The sequence below is a fragment of the Triturus cristatus genome, chromosome 1_2 (assembly GCF_964204655.1).
Source record: "Triturus cristatus chromosome 1_2, aTriCri1.1, whole genome shotgun sequence".
In the NCBI taxonomy this organism is placed as follows: Eukaryota; Metazoa; Chordata; class Amphibia; order Caudata; family Salamandridae; genus Triturus; species Triturus cristatus.
In genome coordinates, this window is record NC_140580.1 from 1,117,655,303 (window position 1) to 1,117,674,179 (window position 18,877).

General features: G+C 42.5%; 1 protein-coding gene across 5 annotated transcripts in view; it reads right to left on the minus strand.

Moving 5' to 3' along the window:
- The window catches only part of SCAI (suppressor of cancer cell invasion), a 561,593-nt gene that overhangs the window by 272,555 nt on the left and 270,161 nt on the right, over positions 1 to 18,877 (minus strand). For 4 of the 5 annotated variants that reach the window (XM_085613779.1, XM_085613781.1, XM_085613780.1 and 1 more), the window contains one exon: positions 13,919 to 14,059. The exons of the other annotated variant lie outside the window; for it this stretch is intronic. In XM_085613779.1, the coding sequence (XP_085469905.1) occupies positions 13,919 to 14,025 (107 nt within the window). In that variant the 5' untranslated portion in view covers positions 14,026 to 14,059. The remainder of the gene's footprint in view (positions 1 to 13,918; positions 14,060 to 18,877) is intronic. 5 annotated transcript variants of the gene reach the window in all.

Here is an 18,877-nt window from a genome sequence, read left to right on the forward strand (position 1 = left end):
GAGTTACCAGCTGAGCGGTGAAGAGTGTGCTTTTTAGAGGGGCGTAACACAGGCCCCTGCATCGCAGGGCCTGGGTGAGCTCCTAACTGTTCGCCACTGCTTCAACCAGCATTCAATCCCATTGCTGTCTGGTCACAGACACAGACCTCTGCAGTGCATTAACTAATAAAGTACGATAGTGCATTTCCCACTGATTAACTTAACTTGCATTTATTTTACATTTGAGCTGTGTATTATTTATATGTACATACCTGAAGATGAAAGACTGAAAAAAGTTACAGCATATTTCGTTTTTTAAGCGAAACCCAGCTCCTGCAGCAGACAAAATGGGAATTATGAATCAATTCTAGCAGGTTTTCAAGCAGAACTTTCTCCGCTGTGGAGTCTGAGCTTGACCTGCATTGCGCGGGTGAGGTAAGAACTCAATTTACCAGGCCGCGTGCACCGCCTCTTGGCTGTCGCTCTGGTGACCAGCACATGCGCAGGTACATAGGAACACAAAGCGTACCATGGAACGCTGAATAAATTACTGCCCCTAGAAAAAAAAAATTAAAAAAGAAAGAGCTAATGCAAAACGTACACATTCTTAAGCAGTTAACTTGCCGAAGCCCTACAGCCTGGGAGCTACATCTCCCCGCAGCATTAAGTCCTGTTTTTGGACATGATATATGCTCCTAATAACCATGTGCGCTCGCTTTGTGGCAGCTCGTGAATTTTCATTATAGTTACCAATATGACTAATTCCACAAAATCTATGTTTCGCGCTCTTTGCTTCTAATGACCCAAAATCTATATGATCTGCTGTTTGCCGCTGAGCTATAAGATGAGAACGGAAGCTTGTGTACCCATATGAATGGACTAGTAAGGAGAATCTTTATTATTGAAATGCATGGTTCTTCTTGATTTCCCCTTCTTCATATATTTATTATCTGGCTTTTGGTCCTTTTTTCTTGCATGGTTTTCTTTCTTTCGCTCATCGTGAAATTCCACTGTCACTGCAGCTACCCATTATTCCTTGGTTATCCAGATTGGACTACGCCAACGGTTGTATCTACTGATACCGGATGACTTCTTATGGTTACTTCAATAATTTGCGAAGAGTAAGTAGTCTGCTGCTGCCTCTGAGATGCTGGAAGCACATGACACCAGCATTACCAGCCTGCCACTGGATCACAAGTGCGAACAAACATCATTCAAGGCGATCGGCATCATGTAAGGCTCATACACAGCATTGGCCGTCCCTTCCATCAAGAACAAATTTTGCCCGTATGACTGAAACAGCCTCAAAGAAAAAATGCAAACTTCAAATTGATATCCTAAAAAATGCAAGTCCCACTTGGGAGGTTTCTCTTTCCCAATACAATTTGCGAAATTATAGCACTGTCGAAAATTTATTACAGATGGTGGTGCAAACACAGAAAGTGACTGCTCAGCTGGCCTTCAACAGGGCTTGATATCTCTGCTTTGATCACAAGGTAACTAACTATACACACTGGAAAAAAGCATCTTCTGGCCTCCAATGAGAGCTTAAACCGGCATCCATCCACCACCACGGATGACTGCTGATACAGGTTCCTGTACAGTGGCTAATTGTAGGAGCGGACACTCAACTCAAACACCGTCACTGGGATAAACATTCCAGGATGGCTTGAATAGCAGGCATCCATTGAAAACCTCTACTCCTTTCAGACCAGTGCTGGTCACAACCAGCATTCTTACATCATGGATCAGCACACCCGTTTTACTTCACTACTTGATCCCGATGTAGGCTAAAGTGATCTTCTGCCTTGCAACATCCTTGCGAATCCAGAACTGGGCTTCTCTTCCTTCAACGTTTAGTACATCACTTCTGCACAGGAATCAGAATCCTGTCCTTAACATACACTTAAGGCCTGTACTGGAATCTAGAACTTCTGTTCTAGAAGCCAGAACCTACACCGTGCACCCATGAACAACAATTACTCAGATCCAGAGTGGACCCACGGGCGGCCATCGTTCAGAAATGGAAAACTCAATAACTCTGCTACCCTAGGACCAGAATCCTCTTCTCTCGTCACTACTTACACCACCCAACTAAGCCTTCACTTGGCAGCTGCTTCCCAAATCAGTCTAGTGTCTGTGACCCCATATCAGTATTGGGCCTGGACTCTGATTTACATCTACAGCAAAGGTTTCATCACAACAAAGGACTGGTTCTTTAGCTACACTCCTAACCATCCATAGAATGTGAGCTGAGTCCTGAAAAAAGGGTGCAGAGTTTATCTGTGAGTACAGAACACTGTCTTTTCCCCTCACAATTGAAATCCACCAAACACCGTCTGCAGGTACAGAGCATACCCACACCACAACACAATACAAGGACTCAACAGCATGTGCCTAAAGGCCCTGCAAATGCCTAAACTAGCCTCCATAAGGCCACCCTAGTGCGCCCGCAGCTGTGGGTTCTGATATCATTCGATCAGTTTACAGCCGCACTGTGCCCGTAATATCTATCACGCCACAGCTTTCCATTCGTTACCAAAGGACACCATGGAACCCCTGAGGATTAATCGTCTGTGGAGTCGATTTGTATTTGCAGCTCACCACCACTCAACAGTACTCAACAGCGGGAATCATCAGCCAGCTCTCAAGCGTCTGACCAACGCTAAAGTTTTATCGTCTAATGTCGTTTGAGTGAAACTGCACTAGTGGTTTTGGACTGCGGCAACTCAAGTTACCAACCCAACTAGGGTCACAACCTACATCAACCAATCCTACAGTACTCAGCTTAACGGGACTGGACTGATGGTCTTCAGAACAAACTTCCACAGCTTGACGTCTACTCAAGGTTGAGCTCTACAGCCTGAGGGGTCACTCGCACCGATGAAACCAAACGCATCAATCAACCAGTGAAGATCTGAGCAGTTAACATCATGCTTTTCAAAATAAACTTTACAAAGCGTGACCTTAGAGGCTGAAAACCATCAGGACTACGTAGGGGATAGCACAACAAGGGTCAGGCGAAGGCTAGTATGAACGTTCTTCTCTTCCCTCAACTCCCCCTAAATGTGCACAATAAAGCATTGCATCAATGTGCTTGGTTCAGAGCAGTGCTCCAAGCCACACACTTCACCATACTCTTCTCTCATCGAACACACACCCAACACGCATGTCTCATTCATCGAGCCACAAAACAGACTAGCCCGAGAGCCAAAGACCAGTAGCGTAATAGTTATACGTCAAGCAACATTCCCAGTGCAACCAAATGAAGACATTTGGTGCAAAGCAAGACAGCCACAGCAAAAGCACTAACGTTCAAGCTCAACAGGCGCTAAAGAGTAATGTGTCACAAGTTTAAGACTTCTGCAAAGGTTTAAACCACAAGCTGACCATGGACATACACATAAGTAGAGTACATCACGACGCTTTACAACATCAAACATTTAATTGAAATACATGATTATTTCTCTGCTACACTGAATGGGGAAATTAATCACTTCTTGAGCACCCTGTTTCTTGCAAAGTGGTTGGGAGTTGAACGCTGTATTTGAATAGAGTAATAGAAAAAGGATATATCCAAGGAAGTAGATGCAAAACCTTCAAAACATTTAAAAAACACATAATATAAAGCGTGTACTGAAAGGGGCATGTCCACCCCGAGGGCCTTCTTGGCTATTGTTAACCAAGCCAACAGCGCTAATATGTGACCGCGAGGTAGACTGACTGCTGACGTGGATGCCTCACTTCACGGAGCCACTAACCCCAACATGGAGAAGGGGGGATATTATGGTGCATCAAATAGGAAAACTACAGAGTCAAAAATACCGAGGTCAAGAACTTCTAGAATATGCTTTAAAAAATTAAAAGGCACAAAACATCAAGTTAAAAAAAAAGTTCCAAAAATCTTAAATGCTCAGAAAACGTTTTTCAGATGACACCTACCCTTTTATGCAAAATACAAGGGAGCATTTTTGGTTCCCAGGTAATGTAGTCTGCCAACTTGCCAGTATACACTAAAAATGGTAATCCCCCAAATACTTCCAAACTTTTACACGATAGCATCGACCATCGGCATATCTCATTTTATGATCACTCTGTATTTTATGGAGTCACTATTTGTGAACTATGTATTTTGGACAACTGCCTTTTGTATATATTTTGAGCTAGTCTGGTGCGTATCCAGATTACACGTGATATTTTCCTCTCTCTAACACTGTCAGACTCCTGTACCAGCTGTTTTATATCAGACTGACTTTATGTTGAGAAAAAGCCTGATATAAACATACAACTTTAGAACTCACTGCAAGAGCTTATTAAAGGAGAGTTCTTGTATCTGAACATCTCCATCTATGTGAGGCAGGAAACACCACTTCAATCTGTGCACTTTGCAGGGCAATTTTGATGGGTTTTCATCAAGGTAACTCTGGGCATTCCCTCATCATGGGATTCTGCAATGAGGTCTCAGCTGCGGAGTCCTTATTCATCCATCCGTCTTCATAGTCTCTTTTCCAGCGATTCTCTGCCACCGGAGGAGGGAGGGATCAATGTTCAGTAGGATCCAACCTCATCCCTGGGTTAGATTTCCCACCCAGCCTCCTCTGAAGAATGGACCGGTCAGCACTATTGACCACCATCCTCTGGCAGCGGAGGCGAGAAGGATCAATGTTCAGTAGGATCCAACCTCATCCCTGGGTTAGATTTCCCACCCAGCCTGCTCAGAAGAATGGACCGGTCAGCACTATTGACCACCATCCTCTGGCAGCGGAGGCGGGAGGGATCAATGTTCAGTAGGATCCAACCTCATCCCTGGGTTAGATTTCCCACCCAGCCTCCTCTGAAGAATGGACCGGTCAGCACTATTGACCACCATCCTCTGGCAGCGGAGGAGGGAGGGATCAATGTTCAGTAGGATCCAACCTCATGCCTGGGTTAGAGTTCCCACCCAGCCTCCTCTGAAGAATGGACCGGTCAGCACTATTGACCACCATCCTCTGGCAGCGGAGGCGGGAGGGATCAATGTTCAGTAGAATCCAACCTCATCCCTGGGTTAGAGTTCCCAACCAGCCTCCTCTGAAGAATGGACCGGTCAGCACTACTGACCATCATTTGAACAGATTCTGATAAACAAGTGGAAGTTGCTGTTTATTTAGGGATTTCCACATGGTTCCTTCCCCAGTAAACTCCACCCATGAGCCATAAGTGGCTGAAAAACTTGAGGCACTTCCTTGAAGTATACAAGGAAGTTCTGTTTCTTATATAAGCAGACTCCACCCGCTTCTGGCCATGCCCACAGCCAGGAAGTAAGAGCAATATCATCTGCTTGGATTATGATGGTCTACTGGAGGTCAGCGGATCCACGAAATGAAGGCAAGAGGAGCATTTAGGGGCGTAGGATATCGCTTCTGCAGCCGCTTGTCTGGCGGGAATGGTGGACTACAGCCCATGGTCTCAGTCATTATCAGTGTGTGCTCCTCTAGATGACAAGGTTGGTAAAGAAGCCACAGGGTCGCTAACCTCGTGTTATGCACTCCTGCCCCACCTGCATAGGTCACCTTCTTGTGATGCTTAAGTCCATATTTGGGATGGAGTTAACCTAAGACAGTGGAGTTTTAGAAGCAGTAGTTTGTGAGATGTCTCCAGCATATACTCCAGGACAGCAGCATTCAGGCTTACAATGCCCAACGATACAGTGGCTCCAGTGCCGTCACAACGCAGACGGTTGCCTGCTGTCCCTTCTGCACTACAAACAGCGCAATGAATGCAACACTTAATTGGTTGACTACCATCTTGTTCCCTTAGGAAGGGAAGGGGGCCAGGTGCTGTGTGTTGGTGCTTTGGAAGCGAAATAGCATTCAGACTTGTGAAGGATCATATTAACACCTTCAATGTTTGACAACTCTTCAAGAAAGTTAGCAACATCACACAGAGCCCAGCACGTCATTTCTCAGAGCTGTTGCAGGGTGTGAAGAATTAAGCCTATTACTGGAAAGTGTTGTACACTGTTGCTGAATATCAGAGGAGGCTATTGAGAAGGCTGACGAAAAGTAGCCTTTCTTTAGTTTATCACCACTATGAGGTTATGCAGCCTTGACATTTATTATAAGGAATAAAGTATCCCCATATGTGGAAGTCAACTATGACCTCAGTAGCCCTAGTAAGGCATCCATTCTACTGCCTCCATATAGAGAGTGGAAATAAACATGCTATACCAGTGGTTCTTAACCTGTGGTCCGGGACCCCTGGGGGTTAGCAAGGCCTACTTAGGGGCTCCATGATTGCTTATGAAATTAAATAATATTTACGGATTAATTAGTAATATATAAATAAAGAAGCAATATGTAATATTAAAAACTCTCTGTAAGTGTGACGGAATATTATATTGGAGACTTAAAATATACATGGCATCCTCAGATTGATTCGTGGGGGCAGTGCAAGTGCATCAAACAGAATATAGCATTGGTGAGGAGTAGCCTCAAATGAATTTTAAACAGCTCAACCTCCCCATTAAAAGTTTGATATTTTTACAATTTGTGTGTAAATTAAATCAAATATATTTCATCATTTATGTATTTGTTTGATGAAGGCTTGTTTCTACATTTTTGTGTTTTGTTTTGAGGTTCAAGTCATCAGAATTGCTCAAGTCGGAGTCCGCGGCTTATGTTTCGATTGGCGGGGGGGAGGGGTGGGATGCATGGATTCCAATAATGATTCAGTAGGGCTCTCTGGATTCCGCTAACAATTAAGTGGGGGGTCCACAGAAGTACAAAGGTTAAGAACTACTGTGCTATACTATAGCAGCCTGACTCTCAATTATATTTTCAATATTATATGTACACATAGAGGGAGACGAAGAGAATACATCTCATGTAGCTGTGTAATATGGTCCAATATTGCCATCGGACTATATTGCCATCAAGGTGTTCTAGTGATACTTATAAATGTCATCTGAACACCAAGATAACAATATGTGGCAATATTACACATGCTTCATGTAATGCATTTTTTATATGACATGATTTATTAATTGGTTTTTAGTACTTATTAGAAAGAGTTGGAGAAATTGAGTGCCATTCATTTAGTATTCATTGTTTGCTTGAGACTGGAGAAAGGTCTGTCAATGTTTTGAGAAATGTGTGTTTTTGTAGGGGATAATGTGCTAATGTTTCTAATTAGGTTTATGCAGCAATATGTACTATTTCAAGTCAAATTTAAATACAAAGGGAATTCTCTAGTCTAAAATGTGTATTTTTGTAGAAAATTACACTATAGAGTAGGTTGAACTACATATATGTAGTTCAACCTACATATATATATTATTTGTGTATATATATTCTCAAAAAGGAAATGGAAGGTGCACTCGTTGTGAAGTCAATACGAGCACGTCGAAGTCTGTTCCAGAACTGCTTCTTTTTATTCAATCAATCTTTTAAAACTGGCACACAGCCAACGCGTTTCGTTCCCGATTTTTATATATCAAAGAAACATGTAGAAAATATGTACAAAACCCACAAAAGGAAAACTTATATTTCGCATACACACGTTCTAAGTTTTATATACAGAGGGATAAATCATTTGTTCTTAAAGGTAGCATGATATAGAGCAACACCATATTAGATCGTCCAATTGTCTGCAAACATGTTTCTTTGATATATACACTATGTGATGTTCTGTACATGCTCTCTACATGTTTCTATGATATATGCACTATCTATGTGAGGTTTTGTTATGTGAATTTGTGGGCCGTCTGATATTTTTTATGTCTCTCTTGTTTATGTTTGTTGCTGTTTTATTGATGTTATGTCCTGTCCATAATGTTACAGCCCTGACGAAGTTCCCTCTGGCAAAAATCGGGAACAAAACGTGTTGGCTGTGGGCCAGTTTTAAAAGATTGATTGAATAAAAGAAGCAATTCTGGAACAGACTTCGACGTGCGCGTATTGACTTCACAACGTGTGCACCTTCCATTTCCTTTTTGAGGATTTGGCTACTACTGACACCTCTGGAATATATATTAGCTGACACTCAGCATGGTGGATGACGTGTTTCGCCCATCCAGTGGGCTTGATCACATATATATATATATATATACCTGCTCTGTAGTGTAATTTATATACAAAGGAAATTCTCTAGTCTAAAATGTGTATTTTTGTAGAAAATTACACTATAGATTAGGTTTAACTACATATATATATATATATATATATATATATATATATATATACACACACACACACACATATATATGCCCATTTATACATATATATATAGATGTAGTTAAACCTACTCTATAGTGTAATTTTCTACAATAGTGCACATTTTAAACTAGAGACTTCCCTTTGTATTTAAATTTGACTTGTAACAGTACATATTATATATAGCACAATGTGGCACGGTCTAACGTCTTGCTGATAGGATACTTTGTAATGTTTATTTTTACACACTGGGAAGAAATAATTTGCATAAAAGAGTGAACTCGTCAGGTGTGCTGAATAATACTCTGAGAGCAGCACTGTCATTGTGAAAGGGTTTTTATTACAAGGATTCAGAACTGGGAATTATGGTAACTAATTCACAGTTAAAACCTTGTTTCTCTCAAATATAACCTTTTAAACCACTGGCAAACATTCAATAAGGTGGCTCACCCTTGGTATGAGTAGGGTTATGACAGAGGGATGTGTATATATATATATATATATATATATATATATATATATATATATATATATTCACTGAAAAAACCGTAGGTTTCACACATGTTATAGTTAGCGGAAATTTTACTGATAAAAAACCAATGAAATTCCCCCGTTATAGTTAGTGCAGGCAACTATAACTCACGCGACCGCAATCCTCTGCTGATGCTAATACTGTATTTAGACACTTATTTGCCCATGTCTTCTTCCATACATTTTTACCTATACATATATTACAAATATTTTTTTTTCATAAAGACACATATGTCATCAGCAGAAGATTGCGGTCGCGTGAGTTATAGTTGCCTGCACTAACTATAACGGGGGAATTTCATTGGTTTTTTATCAGTAAAATTTCCGCTAACTATAACATGTGTGAAACCTACGGTTTTTTCAGTGAATTTGCAAGGTTTTTTAAATGCTAATTCCTAACTATAACGTGTGTGAAACCTATGGTTTTTTCAGTGAATTTGTACGGTTTTTTAAATGCTAAGTTACTTTACGCCATTCGTGGCGTGCGCGCCCACTTAACGCAGTTCGTTCCGTGCGCGCACGGTGCGCTTCGCGCACCGTGCGCGCACAGTGAGCACGCGGTGCGCTTCGCGCACCGCGTGCCCACTTTACGCAGTTAGTGCCGTGCACGCACGGTGGGCACGCGGTGCGATGACAAAGCAAGAAAGCACGTCAACAAATCTGTTTCTGCTTTCCTCCGTGACTATGGTATGGGTGCCATTTACCACAACAACTTGCGTTATGACAAGACATTTATAGAGGAGATGGTGTGCACTTCAATGATGAAGGGAACAGAGTCTTCCTCTTGAACCTTAGACTCTGCATCGGTACTTACTTGTAGGTACCACTAAAAAATCATTTCATAAACACAACAGCTCTTTTTAGAGCCCCCTAATATCTAAACACTTAAATCTGATTTTCATTTTTTTTTTTTTTTTTCTACCGTACGCTTACCGTAAGCTTACCGTACGCGTACCCCGTGATTTTTTTTAAAATCAATAAATGTTTTCTTTGTACTTTACAGTCCTTCTTTGACCCCCTCACAAATGTAAGGGGGTCTGTAACTCTCCTCATTGCCCCCTTTCCTTGTTTTCACTCTTTTTTTTCAGAGTGAAATACACAAAATGGCGGCCGCCGCTTCCTGGTTTCGGCCGATTCGAATGTTTACTAAGATCTAAGAGCCAATCAGAATCGCGCTCGCGCACGCCACCGTACGCTTACCGTAAGCGTACGGTAAGCGTACCGTAAGCGGGCTCAGATATATATATTGATTTAAAGGCTATTTTCTCAGAATCTACTGAACAGATTTACACCAAACCTACAAAAGGCACTTCCTTGACCTAGGGACTACCTCTCTGCCAAATTTTGAGTAATTCTGTTCAGCCGTTTGGGCTGTAGCTCGTTCTAAAGGTCCTATGGAAAAATGCATGGGAAAAACGCGTTTTGGGACCCCCCTTTTATCTCAGCCCCCGCTTGACGGATCCCCCCGAGACTTTCAGGGTAGGAGCGGAGCGTAGCGCCCCACCTATTTTGAGAAATTCGCGAGGATTCGTCGACCGGCGCCAAAGTTATTCAAAATAGAATGTTGAGGTTTTCCTATGGAAACGTGGTCCTAACTATAACTACCTACTGGCGACCGCCAGTAGGTAATATATATATATATATATTATATATATATCACTTCCGAATCTAGAAGAAGGGGCACACTCCAAAGAATATATGGCAAGTTTCTTTAGGATATCCAATCTATGTATTTTGGCATCAGTCAAACCCGACTCGTTTCGGTGAAGAGGCCTTGATCACACGATCAATGATTGGTCCCGCAAGAGGTGCCAAGCATAAGTTCCAAAGGACTGTATCTAACTCCTTTCTGTGGAATGTTTCTATAGGTAAACAAAAGACATGGCAGGTCCCAGTTCCTTCTGAGGTTCCTTGACAGCATTCCCACAATACTCTTAACGGTCTTGTTAAACATTTCTGCCAACTTATTTTATTGCAGGTGGAATGACGTAAAGAAGTGGTAGGTCTCACCAACTTGTTCCCAAAGAGGAGGTAAAGTTGTTCCCGGGTCATAAACCACTGTCTTGGACAAGCCAACGAGCCCTCAAATAGAACCCTAGGAGTGCCCTTCCAACTACTTTCACAACCATGCTCCTCAGAGATACAGCCTCTTGAGACCTGGTGGCAGGGTTCACCTTAATCCAGATATACTTCCTCCTTGATGTTTGGAGGTGGGGTGGCAAGCGGACAAATGTCAATGCCCACTTATTTGAATGGAACACCGATGAGTGGCAGTGGCACCTACCTCCAGACTTACCACTCAATTGGAAAGAAGGACAGGTTCTACATACCTCCCTGCGTCTCTGAGCATTCCTGGACAGTAGATCAAAGTCCAACCTATCCTGGGTTTTTTTATGCCCAAATATCCTGCTAAGGACACTTTGTGGGACAGTGACAACATGAAATTCCTGTGCGTTAGGCGAATCATGACCCTCTTACTGACTGCTGGGTTAGGATTCCAGGGCTCACTATATGGAGGTCCATTTTCCCAGGCAACCCAGTCAACATAATGCCTTCAAACCACTCCCTTCCTGACCTGTTTGGGTTTCCTTCCAAAGTCCCACAATTGTAGGAAACTCTTATTTTTCCTAGCAGAATTCCTCCCGGGTAGGTTCTCCAGAAGCTAACAAATTCTGTGACTCTGGCACTAATCAAAACTGCAACACCTTGTCCACGTCGGATATCTCATCTTCCTATCGCACTGAACTAAGGACTAAAATGGCACAGGATGTGCCTCCCACAAGCTGGCCTGATCTCCTCACTACCCGTCTCCAAACCTTGCAATTCTGGGATGGTCCCAGTCTCTTCCTGAGATTGATGTGTAAACGGTGCTCTGGTCAATACAGCTGATGTGGTCCAAGCCAAGCAGAATCCTGGCACTAAACCAAGAGCAATCACATCACTCCCCACCAGAAAATCACCACCTAGCTTCTCTCTCACCCCTACATTGACCATGGCTGACTTGTCACTGATTTCTACCTCGAATTGAACAATTGGATTCTCCATATCATGCCCCTCTACAACTAAGACTGTGCCACGGCACCACAGAAAATCCCCCCTGGTTACAGATACTTTGTGTCAGCTGAAGCCCTGTAGGGACTTGAGCCTTCCTCCAGCTGATAACCACTTATACCACCGGCCCCATGGTATTGGATAACGGTGCTTAAGAACATCTGGATCCTTTTCCCAAAGGTCCTCTCACCCATAGTCAATACATTTGTTATTAAGGGAATAGCTTGTACAGGGTCTTTCACCTGACAGGCGCTCTTACATATATATAACTGTCAAGGGGACACTGTGGGCTGATAAGTGAACCTCCATTTTGTGTTTACATTTCTATAACAGTGAATTTTAGGTTCCGCCCTCACAGCACTTGTGAAATCTCTTGTAATGAAAAAAACAATAGTTAAAAGGGGGCTTAGAGCCCACCCATTACTTACCTCTACTTACCACAGGTTAGCTCCAATGCCACTCTTGTTTGCCTGCTTCCTATAGGTCAGCGCCTCTTCCTTGCCTCCAGCTTCCTCCTGGGCATCCAGTCTTGGTCAGTGCCATGGATCTTGGAGCAAGTACTGCTTCTTGTGGCCAGAGCCCTTCCACAGGCTGCAGGCTACTGCAGGTACTCTTTTGTTACTTTTGGGCACGCACTCTTACAGAGACATGTCCAAACGTAACTCTCCATTGCTGCACCCATGTTTCCACCACCACCCACACCGTCCACTGCTATCCGGTTTCTCAAACGTTGTCACTTAGCCGGCGTCCAGCTTAAGAATCATTTCGCTGACCATTACAATCCATTCCAGATTCTACATTCAAAGTCATTCAGTGTAGCCTTACCATTTCTTACTTTTCACAAATTCTCAATACATAAATAATCCATGAAGGGAAAGAAAACATGTGGGGCTGAATGGGCTATACTGCAGCCAATGACGCCTCTCCCTGGCCTCCATCCAGCATGGGATACTTTTTGAAGTCTCAACATCAGAACACGAGATTACAAAACAGCCTCCCAAATGACACATTTGTTTTTGTTGCAGTTTTTATAGTGTACAAACAGAGGCCATGTGCACCGGAGCTCTTTACATGGGCACATGGGTACAAAGTCAGATTACAATAATAATGCTTGGATTGACCATACCGTTCTTTTCACCCAAACCCCGCCCTCCTCCAGATGTCCGTTCTGTTTACCCCACCCTCCACTGTCAGTTCTTTGCACCCACTCTCCTTCCTCATATTGCTTGCCCCTCTTGATGCACCGCGTGCTCGTCTAAGACATAGTGCACAGCAGCATGGCTGCTGTGCAACATGACAAAGGGGGAAAAATAGTGCTATGGCGCAGTCAATTGTGGCCGCACAATAACATTTTTAACATTTTCTTTTTTTTATTATAAGCCATGTTGCACAGCAGCTTGTGCTACTGTACAGCATGGAAGAAAACATTGACAAAGCCAATAGATCTTGCAAATGCAAAATGTATTGGCTTTGCAAATGCTTGGTGTAAGAATACATGATAGTACACATTTCTACAGCTAACATGGAACCACAGATCGCCCTTGTACTGACGCCTAACACATTCACAGAAAACAAAGCCACAAGAAAAAATATTAAAACAGCTATTTATGTGGAATATGTCTTTCAACTTTTACTGTGCACCAGCACCCCAGATAACTATGCAAGTGTACAGCAGTGATGTAGCACAGTTTGAAAGCGTTCTTTGGTGGCTACTGCACAATGGATGCATATTAGATTTGGCGATCATATATTTCTTTAAAAAAAAATGTTTTTCTATTTCCCCGTTAAAGAAGCTATCTTTATGCGAGTTTCTCCTTAGATACCTCATTCTATTTAAATAGGAAACTTTCACAATACCTTAAAATCTATCTTCATGAATTTGCTGCGCAACTGATGGCGATAGACAGTTAACATCACAGGTAGAATATGCAATGATCATCACAGTAACACAACCAGATGCCAGCTCAACAACAGTACAAAAGCTCTTAAAACTATACAAATGTGTCAACATGTTTTCAAGCAGCTTCTCTGGTCTACGGGCAGTCGCTGGCTGTGCTCTCAAGCGGATAAGCGAGCATCGTTCGCGGTGTCGCTGGCTGTGCTCTCAAGCAGGTAAGCGAGCATCGTTCGCGGTGAGCCTTGTGGGGCATCATCAATTCACTGACCTCAAGCCGTTGAAGAGCTGTTTCGATTTATCCAGCAAGTAGCAGAAATCAGTCACGGTCTTCCGCTCACCCTGAGGGACATCGTCCTCCACACCCCCGCTTGACATAATTTCGTCCGGGACAAGATCACTCAGATCGCTCCTAGAAAGATTCAAGATCAATTTATCAGAAAGGCGGAAGAAGGCATTTTTTGGAAAGAAGACTTGATCCATAATTCACTCATTAACAGCTTTTTTTTATATTTGTATCATGGACAAATCTCAAATTTAAAACCAAACCCTAGGAAGCTTCATTAAGATTCTGGATCAAGATACACCCGAAAAAGGAAACCGGTACCATGCCGACTGAGTAATTATGATTTATGGAAGTAATGCTCTGTCTGTTCCAAAATTTAAAATAGGGCCAAGCATAGAAATGTTTTTGTCCTAGAAGTTAACAAATAATTAGTACTATGCGACCCAAAGAATCATACACTCTTAAATCTCACACCTCAAAGGGGATTTCACAATGTTCTTTGACATTATTGCGAGTCATGAAATACCTGTAGGGATTTTTAAGTCTGCCCTGGAGACAGCTTTAGCTGTCTCACCAGACTCATCTTTAATAACATAAAAATAAAAAATATATATATATGTAAAAAAAAAATATATATATATATATATATTCCTATCCGTCAAAATTGCGAACAAGGCTGTTTGGCCGAAACGCGTAGCGTGGAAATAAACATCCCACTTGGTATTTACTCTGGAGCCTGAGAGTGTGTTTTATCGCAATTTTGACGGATAGGAATTTTGAATACCGGGTGCTCTTCCGGAGCACACACCACCCTCCACGGGTCCGTGGTCTCACAAGGAGCGATTCTGGTTGGATATATATATATATATGTACATACATACGCAGACACAAACACAAAGGAGCCGTCAGCACTATTCATCGGCTGATTTGTTCAAGTGTTCTTCACATTTTGCTTCCACCCACCACAGCTAACAGCTGTGATTGACCCAAAACACCTTTTGCACATGTGCACATCCACCTTAAAAGTAGTTCTCATTGACAGACTGGAAGACCAAATTCTGCTTTCATTTGATGTTATTTATAGTTATTTTTGCAATAGTTCTCTTTTTTGTAAAAAAACATTTTGCAGCGAATATGCACCTCACCTTTGGAAAGTGGTATTTTAAAAACATTTTTACGCCTTTTGCAATTCTCATGTCCTTTGGATATGTTTGAAAAATAAATATCTAAATAAATTAAAAACATTGGAGACCTGCCACAGCCCAGACCGGTTTGTTTTGCCAATACTTGTTTACTGATTTTTAAAAGGGGAGAGTGCTCAACGGCTTGAAAATAAATCCCAGAGCGTGACGGAAGAGCTTCAGGTACAACTTTGAGAAATAAAGTCATAACATTCCTTACCTAAACATGAGAACCTCTTTCGAATTTTGGATGAAAACATAAGTTGATATTCCAAGTAATGAGAAAAAAGCGAAAAGTTAGGTCCTGATTAAGATTTTGGCGGACAACAATGACGGATATCCCGCCTGCCGAAATATAAATCGCATTATAACCTATGGGATTTTATTTCGGCGAATGGGATATCCGTCACAGTTGTGACAGAGTAGCCCGTTTGCTAAGATCTAATTTATGCCCTTAGTCATTAGATATATTGCCCGGTGTATTCCTACTGCCCAGAATGATTCCAAAACAGATAACATAGCGCCAACTTGGAAGTGTCAGAAACACAATCTAGGTGCATAAACGCGGAAGAAAGTTTAGTGCAAAAAACAGGTTATTCAGAAGAGTAAGAACTCTTAAAGGAAGTGACGTTTTCCACTCACTATAATCTATGGAAGCCATTGATTTGGACACTAATATGATTGCCCCCATGTTAAAGGCATACATGCCAATAGACCCGATTTAGATGGGTGACTCACGATTTCTGAAGACAGAAATAGCTTTTTTTGGGTGTCTCCCGCCCGAATCTGCCTCTGCTTCAATAGAAGTCAATTGGAAAATACATTCCTTTTTTTTTAGATCTCTCACTTTCGTCCTGTAAAATGTTGGCATGTATGTCAAGGGGAGCTCGTGTCGTCTCCCTCTGGCTTCCAGGTGGTTTATTCTCAGTCCCACTCATGAGAGGAGGCCACACTTTACAGAGTTCCGACCGCGGGAGGGATGCCGACACTAGCACCAAGAGGTCTTGGACTGGCTTTTAAGCGTGCTCTGTTGCCACGAGTGGTTAGATAGAGCTTGGATGCTTCAGGAGAAGTCAAGTTAATCTGTGCCCGTCCTTAGTGCCACAAACTCATTGGAAATTCTGACTCAGACCTCGACATTCTAGCAATAGAACCAGACTTTTCCAAATATGTTCAATATCCAGGTCTGAGGGCTACAAAACACACATAGTATAGCTAAATGGATATATTTTACCAATGACGAATGTCAGGCTGAAGTTTTCAATTAGTATTTGTTGTTCCTTCTTTTGTTAATTTGTTCTTTCAATATCATTTGCCTAAACGTCAACTTGTCAAATAATAGTTCTTACTGAGTATTCTGACATTCGATAAAACACCGTGGACCCACCTAGATGTGTCTACAGCCAAACGATGAGTGAGCCAGCCTGGGGCAATGAATGCCTTTATGACATGGAAGCCTACATCTGCAAAGCTGGAGCCTACATCTGCAAAGCCTACATCTGCAGAGCCTACATCTGCAGAGCCTACACCTGCAGAGCCTACACCTGCAGAGCCTACACCTGCAGAGCCTACACCTGCAGAGCCTACATCTGCAGAGCCTACATCTGCAGAGCCTACATCTGCAACGCCTACATCTGCAACGCCTACATCTGCAACGCCTACATCTGCAGACCCTACATCTGCAACGCCTACATCTGCAACGCCTACATCTGCAACGCCTACATCTGCAGACCCTACATCTGCAGAGCCTGCATCTGCAGAGCCTGCATCTGCAGAGCCTGCATCTGCAGAGCCTGCATCTGCAGAGCCTACATCTGCAGAGCCTACATCTGCAGAGCCTACATCTGCAGAGCCTACATCTGCAGAGCCTACATCTGCAAAGCCTACATCTGCAGAGCCTACATCTGCAAAGCCTACATCTGCAGAGCCTACATCTGCAGAGCCTACATCTGCAAAGCCTAGATCTGCAGAGCCTACTGCACTTAACTACGTCCACGACTACCTTCCGTAAAATGAATGCACCCCAAAGAACATGTACCCTTGAGCAACAAATCTCAAGTCTCTGTACAAGGATTATTGTACAGGCACCCGCTGCAAGATCACCAGCAAGGCACCAGACCAGCTGTCGGCGACCATCGCTATATTAAAGTATTGCCAGGACTGCCTGTGGTCCTATTGACTTGGTCCGACTCCTCGCATACAAAGTACAGAGTTCTGTCCAACAAACGGAACTTAAAATATTCTCAAACCTTCAGCAGAAAACAGGCCTTGGAGAGGTTGGAGGTCCTAGCAGAAAAGAAACATGGGGCGCCCCCTTCACGTGACTGGAACACTCTTCACAATGTTTACAACTTAAAATTCCATTATTACCCCAAATACCTCACCAATGCTCAAGACATGTTTAGATTTTACCCTTTGGGAGTATTGCGGCAGATTGCTATCATCCTATTACGTTTTTATATAATTAGTGTTAATATTAAGATTTCTACAACCCTTACTGGCATTATCACCGATATAACCTTTACATTAGTTACTATGATTAATAGACCCATTCATATTATAACTATCATTTTTTTTATTAACACTAGCATCGTTTTACTACGGTTACTAAATCCAGCAAAAATGTTGATAACGAAAAGTGTTGCCTTCAGCTGCAGTTCTTAAAAGTATCGCACCCATGCGATCTACTTATCATCGCAAGATGTTTATCATTATAGATGCAGTGAAGGACCGAGAACTGGGAGTTTGCGCCCTTCTCCATCCAAAAGGAGGCTGGTGCAGCTCCTACATCTGCTGAGCTACATCAAGAGCAACCAACTTCAAACAAAGCCGTACACATCACCAGCAGAACACAAACTGAGGTCTATACGCATCTACTAGACTCCAGGCCACCCAGAAATTCATTTCCTAAAAGGATAATTTATCTGAAGAAAAGGAACTGTGACCAAAATGAAAAAAATCATAGGAAAGCAGAAGGGGTAGTGATCATATTCATTCAGGAAAAAAGGCCCATCCAAAATCGTGCAGTTAAGACAGAGGCAAATGGACCATTTAACTCTTCTGCAGGCAAAGGTCAAGAAACAGAAACCAAAAATTCTGATTGACTACTAAATTCCATGAGGGTCATCATTTTATACAGAAAGTAGTACAACAATTTGGACTTTGATTATGTCGATGACGACGCTGCCACCATTCCCTGTTGAAAGTCCACCTCACTTCCCCAAAACAAAACCCCATTTTTTCCCATTTGATTGTCTCCATGACATCAACTGATGAAGCTGAGTTTAATGATCATATGGCCATTTGCTTAGCAGGTGTGTTGACCTACCAAGATGGTGTAGGTAGGAACTAGTGCTCCGTGGCAACTTCTCACAAGGACGTCCTCACTACTTTAGGACCAGGAATAAATGATCAACTCTGCAGACCACTGTCCTGTTCTGAAATAATCCAATAGAAACAGTTCCATAAGTTTGATACTTTCTGACCCATATTTTAAAGATGTCTGGTTAAATCTTACTTTAAACCAATCGGTTCAAGTGTTGCAGTTGCAGAGTAGCACTGCTTGGATGTAGGCAATACGCCGATTCTCACTTGACTCCTGATATGGCCACCATATTGAAACACTTCCATCTTAACACTCCTGATCCACTTGTGCGCACCTCTACTCGCCATAAAAGAGGTTTTTCCCCCAACTATCGATAGATTGCACTAATCGCCCCAAGGCATGTTATAGCACACTAATTAAACTTGACATTATTGTAAA